The 12765-nt window shown below is 37.8% G+C and overlaps 1 protein-coding gene across 2 annotated transcripts in view; it reads right to left on the reverse strand.

Annotated features, from left to right (window-relative positions):
- Nucleotides 1–12765, reverse strand: part of SOS1 (SOS Ras/Rac guanine nucleotide exchange factor 1) — a 143127-nt gene that overhangs the window by 20815 nt on the left and 109547 nt on the right. For both annotated transcript variants that reach the window (XM_021697319.1, XM_044919136.1), the window contains exons 11-15: nucleotides 9151–9232; nucleotides 8252–8374; nucleotides 7637–7740; nucleotides 6244–6466; nucleotides 4893–5012 (exon numbers count right to left, since the gene is read on the reverse strand). In XM_021697319.1, the coding sequence (XP_021552994.1) occupies nucleotides 4893–5012; nucleotides 6244–6466; nucleotides 7637–7740; nucleotides 8252–8374; nucleotides 9151–9232 (652 nt within the window). The remainder of the gene's footprint in view (nucleotides 1–4892; nucleotides 5013–6243; nucleotides 6467–7636; nucleotides 7741–8251; nucleotides 8375–9150; nucleotides 9233–12765) is intronic.

Below are 12765 nucleotides of genomic sequence, written 5' to 3' on the forward strand. Positions count from 1 at the left end.
GCTTGAGAGAATTTTTAAATTTACTAATCACCAGGAAAGAAAAAAGGCATTTTAAACTTGGTTTTTAATAATGTAAACAACTTATAATCTAAAAAAAAAAACTAGAAATACATAAATGGAACAATAAATATAAATCAGTATTAAACATTTTTTAAAATGTAAAGGTGAAAATTACATTACATTATTCTCCAATGAAGGTAACCTGCCACCAAGAGAAGAACTATTGTAAAACTATCAAAATAAATTTGCCTTGCTATCAAATTAAACATAACATGTTTACATGTTTAAAACAGCTATATCTCTACAAATATGTCATACACTGGCTAACTAGTTAGCTGGACATTTAAAAAGGGACAAGTATAATATATTTACATCTTTTATTTAACTATTCCAGGTGATATTACCTAGGTATACAGACTGAGATCACCTGTGGAGTTTTTGTAAAAACCAGGTAAGTCTGGAGTGATTTATCTATACGTGACTCCAATTCTAATGTACATCCATGGCTAAGAACCACGGTACCAACCAAGAACCTCTCACATTGAAAAGGCCAACACTGGAACCCTTGTATACTGTTGGTGGGGGCAATGCAAACAGGTGCAGCTACTATGGAAAACAGTATGGAGGTTCCTCAAAAATTAAAAATAGAGCTATTATATGATCAATCCACCAATTCCACTTTTGGTTATTTATTTTAAAGTATTGAAGTCAGGGTCTCAAAGAGATATTAGCACTCCATGTTCGTTGCAGCGTTAGTTCATGATAGGCATGATGTGGAAACAATTCAAACGCCCATCTATGGATGAATAGATAAAGAAAATGTGGTATATACACACGACAGAATATTACTCAGCCTTAAAAAAGAAGAAAATCCTGCAATATGTGACCACATTGATGAACACTGAAGATGTTATTCTAAGTGGAATAAGCCAGTCACAGAAAGATGAACACTGCATGATTCTACACATATGAGGTATCTAAAATAGTCAAAATTACAGAAGCATAGGATGGTGATTGCCAGGAGCTCTGGGATGGGGAAAATAGGGAGTTGCCAACTAGCATGTATAAAATTTCAGTTATGCAAGATGAATAAATTCTAGAGATCCATTGTACATTATGCCTATAAATTAACAATACTGTATTACACATTGAAAAAAATCTGTTAAGAGGGTATCTCTCATGTTAAATGCTCTTACAACAATTTAAAAAAATAAGAAAGAAATGAAAATAGTGTGTCTTATCAGTTGTTTCCTCTTTACAGACATAAATTTTAATTATTTATGATAGAAAAGGTCTTCTGCATACTTAAGTATAGTTATTTAATTTGATAATGAAGAAATCAGGAAGCAACATTTAGAGGGCAAATTCTGAAGTTTTACTTTTTTTTTTTTTTTAAAGATTTTATTTATTTATTTGAGAGAGAGAATGAGATAGAGCATGAGAGGGGGGAGGGTCAGAGGGAGAAGCAGACTCCCCGCCGAACAGGGAGCCCGATGCGGGACTCGATCCCGGGACTCCAGGATCATGACCCGAGCCGAAGGCAGTCGCTTAACCAACTGAGCCACCCAGGCGCCCTGAAGTTTTACTTTTTTTAAAAAAAGATTTATTTTATTTTAGAACAAGAGAGTGGGGGGGGGCGGGAGAGTGAGAGAGAGAATCTCAAGTAGACTCCCTGCTGAGCGTAGAGCCTGACCCTGACGTGGGGCTCGATCTCACAACCCTGAGATCATGACCTGAGCTGAAATCAAGAATCGGACGCTTAAATGACTGAGCCACCCAGGTGCCCCTAAAGTTTTACTTTTTAGAGGCTAAGAGATAATAACATAAAATAATGTAAGTGACTTGGAATGCTTATTTCTCTTCAGGAATTGCTTTCAAGTCTTTATCCACATTCTAGCTTAGGTTCTAGTCATTCCCTATGTCACTGGCCTCTTGTTCTGATAATTCCAGTATGATCTGTGGAAACCTCACATCACCCTTATAAAATATTAGTCAACTAATCACACTGTATTTACTCAGAAAAAAATATGGCCAGTGTATAAAATGCCACTCTGTGGCCCCAACTATAAAATTGCATTGAGATTCTGCATGCTGATACCACAGTGTAAGCAGCTCTGCTTACCCACTCCTCAGTGAAACTGGTGAAAATTATACATATATAAAAAATATAAACCTAATATAAATATACCCCGCCCCCATTTAAAGTCTCTGGAAATGGTCCTAAGAGCAAATGGCAAATGAAGAAACATCTATTTAGGAAAATCTATTTAGGAAAATTCAGTAAAAGAGGCAAGAGTTTATGGCATTTGAACCGAGCCTGCTCCCTCCTTCTCCCAGAGAACCTCTGGAGGTGGAGGGGAAGAGTCTACTCCAGACAGCTGCAGCCAAGAACTTAGGTCTCCCTCTCCACCTAACTCCCAGCTGGAGGGGTTTCTTCTCTGGAGGAACAGGACATCAGCATTCCTCATCCAGTCCCCAGCTGCCTGGTGGCTGAGGCTAACTCCCTGCGGAGTGCAGCTGAGGAGTGGGGACTCCCTTCTTCGCTCCGCCGTGGAGCCTGGGCTCTCACTTGAACGTGGCATACTGAGAATGCTGGGAAGACAGTCTTTCCCTGGCTCCTGAGGCAGTGGTCCCACGCCAGGAGAGGTGAGCAAAGAGGACCTCACACCCCACCCCCAACCCTGCATTCAGCTCCTAGAGCAGGAATGTTTCAGAGAAGCTTGCCATCATCCTGAGCTCAAGAGGACAGGCTCAAACAACTTCTACTCTCTCGTCACTTGCTCTCGAGAACAATGAGGGCAAGTTGTGGTGAAGGCGATAGGGAGATTCATGGATCTAACTGCCTAGACTGCCCATGGACTAGTTTGCAGGAGAGAACCAGGGAAAAAGAGCTGGAAGGAGTCTTCCTGGGGTCAGAACAAATATCGGGGACCTAAGAAACCACTCCTTAAAAAGGAGTCACAATTTGATTGGATTTGTTTGCAGAGCAATTTATACCACTGGGGAAATTGTTGAAAACAGGAGAGCCGTCAGTCAGCTGGCAGTTAGTGGATGTGAACAGCTGGGTGTGGTCAGGAAAGGAGCCGAAGAAATCCCTACCTCTACTGCTGCCTTCTTGGGGTGACTGTGGACATACCCAAATCTGTACCTCTCAGAAGAGGGACTTCTCCGCTTAACGTCTCAGTGTGGAGGGAGTTGGGGGGATAGGCCTCACTAAAATAATCCAGCTAGTCACTAAATAAACAAGCAATAACTCTGGCGGCGGGGGCGGGGGGGGAACTACCCACAAGTTGCTACAGTGTATTATCTAAAATGTCACGTTTCCAACAAAGAATTAGGAGGCATGCAAAGAAACAAGTTCAGTAGTCCCCCCTCATCTGCGGTTTTATTTTCCCCAGTTTCAGTTACCCGCAGGCAACCACATCCCGCAGATGATGCAGATGATCGTCCTTTTGAGGTACCGTAAGAAGGTCATTAGTAGCCTAAGGCTGCATCACTTTGCCTGGGCACTTCATGTCATTGTGTAGGCATTTCATCATCCCACATCCTCACAAGAAGGGTGAGTACAGTTCAGGAAGATATTTTGAGAGAGAGACCACATTCACATACTTCTATTATATTGTTGTAACTGTTCTGTGTTCTTCGTATTGTTGTTAATCTCTTACTGTGCCTGATTTGTAAATTAAATTTTATCAGAGGTACGTTATGTATAGGCAACAGACATAGTGTATATAGGGTTCGGTACTATTTCGTGGTTTCAGGCTTCCGCTGGGGGCCGTGGGACACATCCTCCGCAGATAAGGGGGAGCTACTATATGACCCATTCATGGAAAAAAAAGCAGGGAACAGTAACTGCCTGTGAGGAGGACACAGATTTAACAGAAAAAGATTTCAAAGTAGCCATTATTGAATATGTTCACAGAACTAAAGGAGAGAAAGCGTGATTTAGAAAGTACAGGAAGATAGGACGACGATGACATAAAAGACACAGCAATGATAAAAGGAACCCAAAGGAAACTCTGAAATTAAAAAATACAACAGTTAAAATAAAAATTTACTAAAGGGGCTTAATAGTACATTTGAATTGGCAGAAGAAATAATTAGTTAACTTGAAGGTAGAGCTATTGTTCAAAGATGAAGGCAAAATAAAGACTTCCCCAGATAAACAAAAACAGAGAATCTGTTGCTAGCAAACCCACCATACAAGAAATACTAAAGGAGGTTCTTCAGGCTGACAGCGAGGAACCCCAGATGGTAACACAAATCCACAAAAACAAAGAGCACTGCTAACAGTAAATCTGTGATTATAGAAGACGCTGTAAGTGCATATTTTGTTCTCACTGCTTCTCTTAACTGATTTAAAAGGCAACTGTATAAAATAATGTGGATGTGATGTAATGTAATGTTGGACCTATAAGTAATATATTGGACCTATATGTAATATATTGCCAATAACTACACAGAGGAGGTGGGTGAGAGCAAAGCTGTAATGGGCTAAGGAAATAATAACAAATGGTAAAGCAACAACTGTTACAATGTATTATTAGATTTGCATCATTATTATACGTAATACATATTATAATAATACCACAAAAAAGGGAGACAGGGAATAGAGCTCTATAGGAGGAACATTTATATCTATTCCTTGAATTAAACTAGTATAAATCTGAAGCGGATTCCGATGTAGATGGTAAGCTTTAAAGCTTGCACTAAACAAACCCTCAAAAAATCATTAATGAGATAAAAATGTTACATTAGAAAACTATTCACTCAGTGCAAAAGAAAGGAGGAACAGAGGAACAAAAAAGAACATGAGACATATAAAAACAGAACTGCATTTAAAATCGTAATAGCTGACTGCTATGAAATCTAAGAATGTCAGTAATACTTACTTCTCAAACCACAGAGTGAGATTAGTGGTATGCCGGATCATTTTTAGAAGATTAGGAGAATTAATTTCTTTGTCTTCTTTTGTCCACACACTTCCAACTAATTCTGATGGCTGTACAGCTCTAAAATCAAGACATAATTCTACATGATACTTTTCCCTCTAGCATGCTGTTTTCTTAAGTAAATGAGGTAAATAAAACTAACCTCCCATCTAAGCCTTCTTTTTACACCAACAGAAAGGTTTATGAAAACAAGGTATAACAAAATTTTACAATTATGGGTATTTTTCTATAGACCAAAACAATATTTTTATGCATGTACCTGTGTACTTATCACTTTATAGTAGCATTTTGCTTTTGGCAACATTGGGATTTTCTCATAATATCTTTCCCAGCACTTATAAATATTATTTAATGAATTAGGGTGGCAATGTAATTCGGGATAGTTCTTTTAAATAATGATACCTGTTATAATGATCAGTTCATCGAGGATATAGTAATCACTGCAGTTCATAAATCTTTTTTTTTTCCCCCTCTAAAGGAAAGATCTTGGGAAATAAATAAAATCGATTCTAACATTAGTTTTTGGGAATAGTGAGGATCTTTGGAGTGGACGGCGATCTATAGATTTTTTTTTTCATTAGTTATTAAAAAATAGTTTGCAATTCTAACTTCTAAACAGTCCCCATTTAAAATGAGAAATGGACTTTCTGAGACAGTAGTTATGTCAATGTAGAAAAACTCAAAAAGGCTGTGACTCACAACAGCCTCAGGAATAGGTACTATTATTAGCCCCATTTTTTTTTTTAAAGATTTTATTTATTTATTTGAGACAGAGAGAATGAGAGAGACAGAGAGCACATGAGAGGGGGGAGGGTCAGAGGGAGAAGCAGGCTCCCCGCCGAGCAGGGAGCCCGATGCAGGACTCGATCCCGGGACTCCAGGATCATGACCTGAGCCGAAGGCAGTCGCTTAACCAACTGAGCCACCCAGATGCCCCTATTAGCCCCATTTTAATCCTGAGGAAGCTAAGGGACAGAGTAGTAAAAGTTAAACAAGAAGGCTAAAGTTGCCCAAGGATAGCAAGCCAGCAATTGGTAAAGCCAGGATCTGCACTTAGCTTTACCAGCTAGGAGTGACTGCAGACAGAGAGAAGCTCTAAATCCAGGCAGGGCAGGGGGATCAGGGAGTGAAAGAAGGGGAGGCCTTCTATGCATCAAGGCTTTATTACTACACACTTCATGTACTAGCTCATTTAGGTCTTATAACATTCCTATAAGGCAGAAACCAGTATTTCATTTAAAAAATTAACTCCTTTGAAATGATTTTTCAGCTTGAATGTCAAATTACATACCGATATAGATCTGATTCAAGTAAAGTGAGTTGTCGAGCAATTTCTATTGGGTGTAAGGTGAGCAGGTCAAAAGTCTCTATGTGCCCAGGCCTGCTTATATGCCACTCAACTGTGGGAGGTGAACTCTGAAATGTAATATTATGACCTGGTCCATTGTCTCTTGCAATTTTTTTCCTTTGGATTATTTTAGTGATGGATTCAACCCATTTTTTCATTGCTTTACCTGAAATACATTACATTTTAAATAACATTTAAAAACTTTTCACTCGATATTTTATCCTTTTAAAATATTTTAAAATCAGACAAGTGATACTTAAATATATCTTTGCTATTACAAAGTTCAAATGATAAAAATAAAAAAATGGAAGTTCCCCTTTACCATGTCCCTGTTCCCTATCCCAATCTCATTCTTCTTCACATGGGTAACTACTGTTAATGGTCTGGTACATATTCTTCTACATCCTTTCAAAATAAAATTAGAAAGTAATTTATTCATAGATTTTTCACCTCTATCATTCCTAACTTCAGTTCAAAATATTATTTTATAATCCTCCATAAAAAAGACATATCTGGCACACATGGGATTTATAAGGTTGGACTATACACATTCACTGTTAATCTAATTAACATTGCATCTTACAAACCAAAGAGTACCAGAGGGTCGATTCCTTCATGTTAGTGTGCGTTTCTGATGTGGCTCTGTTTTGTACTATGCATGAAAGTACTCTTATTTAACCCTTTATTTTCTGATTCTCATTTAGAGTACACCTTGGACATTAGAAACAAGTTTGTCTAGGACATTCTTAGACCGATATGATCATAGAATCTTTAAAACTCGAGGGGAAACGTTGGCATCATTGAGTCTTGCTTCTTATGTTACTGATGAGGAAATAGGAGCCTACAGAATCAAAGTGGTTTTGCCCAAAGTCATGTATCTGGTGAGTGGCAGTGTTCAGAACAGAACTCTTGTTTCTTGGCTTTCAATCCAATCTGCTCTGCGGCTTCTCTGATACATGCTCTATTCCCCTAACTGGGGCCCACGGTCCGTCTCCAGCAGTGGTGTTCTGATGGTACACCAGTTCCTAACTGTCCTCTGATACATATACCTTCAGATAAGTGGAAAAACAGCATAAACCGAGACTTTTTCTGTCCAATTCCAAAATAATCACTACACTGATTTACTAAATGAAAATACGTTTGGGTCAACAGGGTGATTATTGAGCAATTTGTAGGTCAAAATGTTGTTTGATGAAAATTTTCAGCTTTTTCAAATGGTTGTGCTGCCACTGTTATAAACAACCCTTAACAACACTGAACAATAATGACATCAGTTGACAGTCACCATATTGGTACTTTTATTACATATAAAACTGAGCACTTAAAAAAACCATACCTCTCACTGTTCCAATAAATTCTTCCATTCGCTGCAAAAGATCTGCATCCCTTTCAAAATCATAGAAGTGGTGCTCTACCCAATGCCGACATACATTTAATACTCTATGGCATTAACACAGAAGAATGATTGAATTACATGGGAACTCACACATAGGCGTTTACCGTGATGAATTGTATAAATTAAAACATAAAAAATAAAAATTAAATAATTTTATAAGTGGCTTACCACTTTCAAAATCCTATGTTAAGACTTATACAATAATTTCTGATAATTGCTCTTTATTTTTTATTTTTTTAAAGATTTTATTTATTTATTTGAGACAGAGAATGAGAGACAGAGAGCATGAGAGGGAGGAGGGTCAGAGGGAGAAGCAGACTCCCTGCCGAGCAGGGAGCCCGATGCGGGACTCGATCCCGGGACTCTAGGATCATGACCTGAGCCAAAGGCAGTTGCTTAACCAACTGAGCCACCGAGGTGCCCCGATAATTGCTCTTTATTTCACTCATTTTACTTGCTACCTCCTGCTTGCTTGGGAAAGATCCTTATTTACTTCAACTCTGAAACAAAAGTTCAATACAGACTTCATCACTTCAGTTATTTTGTTACTCTTACCGCAGCTGTACAGGCTGTATGTATTCTTTTCTAAACCTTTTTAGTTCTGCACTCAAGGGCTGATCTCCATTCTCTATAGCTATGCGATCAGCTTCTGTTGGCTCAGGCTCTGGAATTTCAAACCTAACATAAAACAGAACAAACTAATGAAAATACTAATAACATCAAATTATACAAACAGAAAACTACACCCCTTTTCACTAGTCAGCACAATCCAGAGAGCACTGTGAAGATTACTACAGATACACATATGCATCAGTGAAAACAAGGCTTCTATAATATAAAGGTTAATGATCGTATTTTAATTTTTAAAAAAGAAATTAATGCTTGCCAATATAAAAAAGACAAGAAACATAATAAAGGATTAAAAATACATGCAAAGTCTAAAAATAAATGTGATTATAAAGTTATGGGACTGCTGTTCATTTTTGGCTTGTGTAATCACTCTGAATCAGCTAACATAACAGTTTTTAGGGTAATCCTTAAAGAGTTGACTGTTCCTTGGGTGGCTGAAACACTTTTCTTGATTATGGTATTTGTTCACTGATAAGCTCCATTTTCTTCAACATGTGATATATTTGAAAAGTTCTGTTTAGAACACCTAAATCATCAAAATTTAAATTTTCAGAACTTAAATTATACATTTTTATATAGTTCTTTAACTTGACTAATTCCATAAATTTGAAATTTCAAGTACTGGGTTTCCATGTAAAAAAGAATGCTTATTTTTGTACTTCAATAATCAAAACTAAAAGATTATTATAAAGATGTTATTTCTTTAAAAAGTACTCATGAACTACAATTTAAAGCTCATACAATTTATTTCTGAGAAACATACAGGATCTTGGCTCATTCTCTTTAAAAAAAAAAGGAAATTTAAACATTTTACATTAACAGACCTTTCTATTATAAGACTCAGTAGTTCTTGAGGTTTACAAAAGGATCTGTATGTTGTAAGAAATGTCCGAACAAAATTGGGATCTAAGAAGAAAAAGGAAAATTATCTTATTAAAATCTTTGATTCAGCATGATTAAAGCTATTATTAACATTTTCAAAAGGGATGAAACAGTCAATTTTAAAATTCCCAAAATGTATTGACCACATAGAATGCTTTGGACTTTATAACAAACTGCTAGCTTGAGTGCTTCCTAAATTAGTGGCAAAACCATTGTTACTAAGATTCTGTATCAACTTATTTCTTGACCTCTGTACACTCTGACTAGCTGAACTTACTAAAGTCCTCATCGGCCACAGGAATGCAAAGGGAAGAAAGGCAAAGAGCCTGGAAACAAGCTCCCACCTGCTACCTGGATCTCAGAACATCTCCAGTTGGTTTCTATCTCCCTCATGAAGAAAAAGGCCACAGCAATAACCCATTACTTTTTCTGACATCCAGACCAGTTTATCTAGGATGTTATCTAGATTCCTTTAAATCACGTTAAGAGAGCATACAACTAGAAATTGGATCTTATAACGCTGTAGATTAAGTTAAATACAGTTTCTCAATGATTTTATTCGCCAGAGGTCTTAAAACTGCTAAAAGAAGCTTACAAATACCTGTAAGTTATTAAAACTGCTAAATGTGTGAGAATGTGGATTTGGTTCTATTCACAACTTAATTCCTTTTATTTCAAGTAGTCACGCTAAGAGGTCAGTCTCCAACCCCCTCCATGAGAGGACCTACTTTTCATTCACAGCTCCCTGAAGTAGACCAGGAGGCTGCCTGAGTGTGATCACTTCCCCAGGCCTGGCCTACTCCAGTCTCTCCTTGACACTTTTCCCCCAAGTTGTGGAGAAAGGCTGCTGTCATCAGCAATAAGAGACCGGGGCTGTCATCTTCTGCATAAACAGGGGGGAGAGACATCTTCCCACAATGGGGGAAAAAAAATCACTCCCTTCTATGACTCCAATTTCACCAAGGTCCACATTTAGTTCTAAGTCATTAAAAAGGAGGGGAGAATTCATTAACTTTTTTATTGGGAGCATCCTTTTCCTATTTTACATTATGAACTGGTAAGCTCTAATTTAATGATGAATTCGTTGACAGTAGCAAGTACCTTTATTTTTGTTAGGCTTCACACTGTGGATCCTTTGTGAGGACAGTGTCTTTTATTAGCATAGGATTTACCAAGAATCACAGTTAATTTGTTTGGAAAATTTCTATTTAGGCTGATTCTGTCTGATTAAGAACGATGCTAAATTTAACCTTAACATAAAATAATGATAATATATTAAACAACCTCCCCCAAAGCAAATGCATGGATTTATCATAAAAATCTATTTCTTATCTATTGGTTTATGTGGTCATCAAGATAATGAATTGATTTAAATATCAGACAACCTTGAATTTATAATGTTTTAAGTTAAAGAAAATTCACAGAATAAAAACATACTGGTTTTATTTTTTAAAGATTTTATTTATTTATTTGACAGAGAAAGACACAGTGAGAGAGGGAACACAAGCAGGGGGAGTGGGGGAGGGAGAAGCAGGCTTCCCGCTGAGCAGGGAGCCCGATGCGGGGCTCAATCCCAGGACCCTGGGATCATGACCTGAGCCGAAGGCAGATGCTTAACGACTGAGCCACCCAGGCGCCCCAACATACTGGTTTTAAATGCCCCTCTTCTCCTTTACTTTCCAAGTCTAGTGGGTTACTGATAAAAGTAATTTAAATATATATAATCCTTTAGTAATTTCCTCTCTGTTGGTATCTTATTGTTTGTCTTCAGTTACAGAGTTCCTCAAACGTTAAAGACTAATGTCTCATCCAGAAGAAAAGATTTTAGAACAGAAGGCTGTACAAGATTTTAAAACAGAGATTTATATCGATTTCATCACAATCCTCCCTTTCAAGAATCTACTTCCTGTTCTGCAAATCTATTTGTAAGGTGAGGCTACTCAAAATATCATATGTCTAGGAAGCAAAAGCAGTGGTCACTGTAGAGATGCTGAGCTGTCACTGAGGGAGAGCGAGCCCAGACCCTTAGTAGAGAGGGTTCCAAGTAGCCCTGGTCCGTATTCTAAATTTAGATTGGCCCCTCCTTTTTTTAAAGGAAAAGTTTATTTCGATCTAGAAGTCTAAAATCAATATTCAGATCCATTTCTCCTCAGATGCCACCTAAGTTAGGCTAAAAAGTTACGGGATATCAAAGGTACTTTTAAATTGAAAAACAGAATAAAAGCAAGTTCTAAGTGAAGTTTTTTTTGTTTTTTTTTAAGAAAACAGCCTTTTTTAAAAAGCAAACTACTTTAAAATGGTCCTTTCATCTTCAACCAAAACGTCTGGTCACTTCGGTACCTTAGTAACTGATGACAATGCTGGGAAAGTCATGATATGCCTCGGTGCTACATCAGTCACACGGGGATCCTATCAACTCCTGATCTCTGTTACGTCGCGTTCTCAAAGGGCACTCACATAATTGATTCCACATGACTGCTGTGAAGGGGGTGGTGCTGAGGATGTTTTTCCTTTCTACATGAGAGGAGGAGCTAAGACTTATCCAAGGTCACACAGTAGAGTGGCAGAGATGGAACCAGAAGCTAGATTGTGCGATGCCTAGTTTTATGCTTTTTTCTACTGTATCACATAACCTCTCTGGATTAAAGGATCCCTTCAGGTTTCCACAGCTGTGACATATAAATACAAAGAACAATTCCATGAGTTATGTAATCATTACAGAAACTGAAATAAATGATTAATTGCGAACATAGCTGCAAACGGCTAATCCGGTTACCGGCACTAGAAAGTCATTGAAAAATCAGCCGTCTAACTGTGATTCTTTAATTCCTGTCAAGCCTTCTTCCAGATTTTAGGAAGTAGCAGTTGTACCGTCCTGCACACTGCATTCAGCAGAGGAGTGAGTGAAGCGGGCAGCGTAATAAACACTCCCACACTCATCACTGTTGTCCTAAATTCTAACGTGATTCAAGTTTAAGTTGTTTTTAGCTTGATTAGAAATAAGAGCAGTCTTGCCAAAAAGAAAAAAACCAGCAGAAGCTAAAAATAAACCAAGAAAACTTGGCCAAAGTTTAAGGACCTTCAAAAAATATCTTACAGGCTGCATATATTCCCAGGCTTGTATTGATTTAGACTCCACTTTTAGTCTCAAGTGGTGCAAAACTGCTAATGAATGAAAACATAACATCTGCATTTGAGGCCATAACATTTGTATTTGAAATCTTACACAAAAAAGCGTACGTATTCCAGAAGCTATTTTTATCTCTATTAATTTCCCCTCTTCAGTGATTCTCACATGTACTATGTCACACTAACCCCTGGAAACCTTTATCTTATGGATGATGTGAAGGACTAAGATAATTCAGTATTTTGAAAATACTCACCAATCAGCACAGATTACCTAATTTTTTTTTTTTTAAAGATTTTATTTATTTATTTGAGAGAGAGAATGAGAGAGAGAGAGCACGAGAGGGGGGAGGGTCAGAGGGAGAAGCAGACTCCCTGCCGAGCAGGGAGCCCGATGCGGGACTCGATCCCGGGACTCCAGGATCATGACC

The sequence above is a fragment of the Neomonachus schauinslandi genome, chromosome 10 (genome assembly GCF_002201575.2).
Source record: "Neomonachus schauinslandi chromosome 10, ASM220157v2, whole genome shotgun sequence".
Lineage (NCBI taxonomy): Eukaryota > Metazoa > Chordata > Mammalia > Carnivora > Phocidae > Neomonachus > Neomonachus schauinslandi.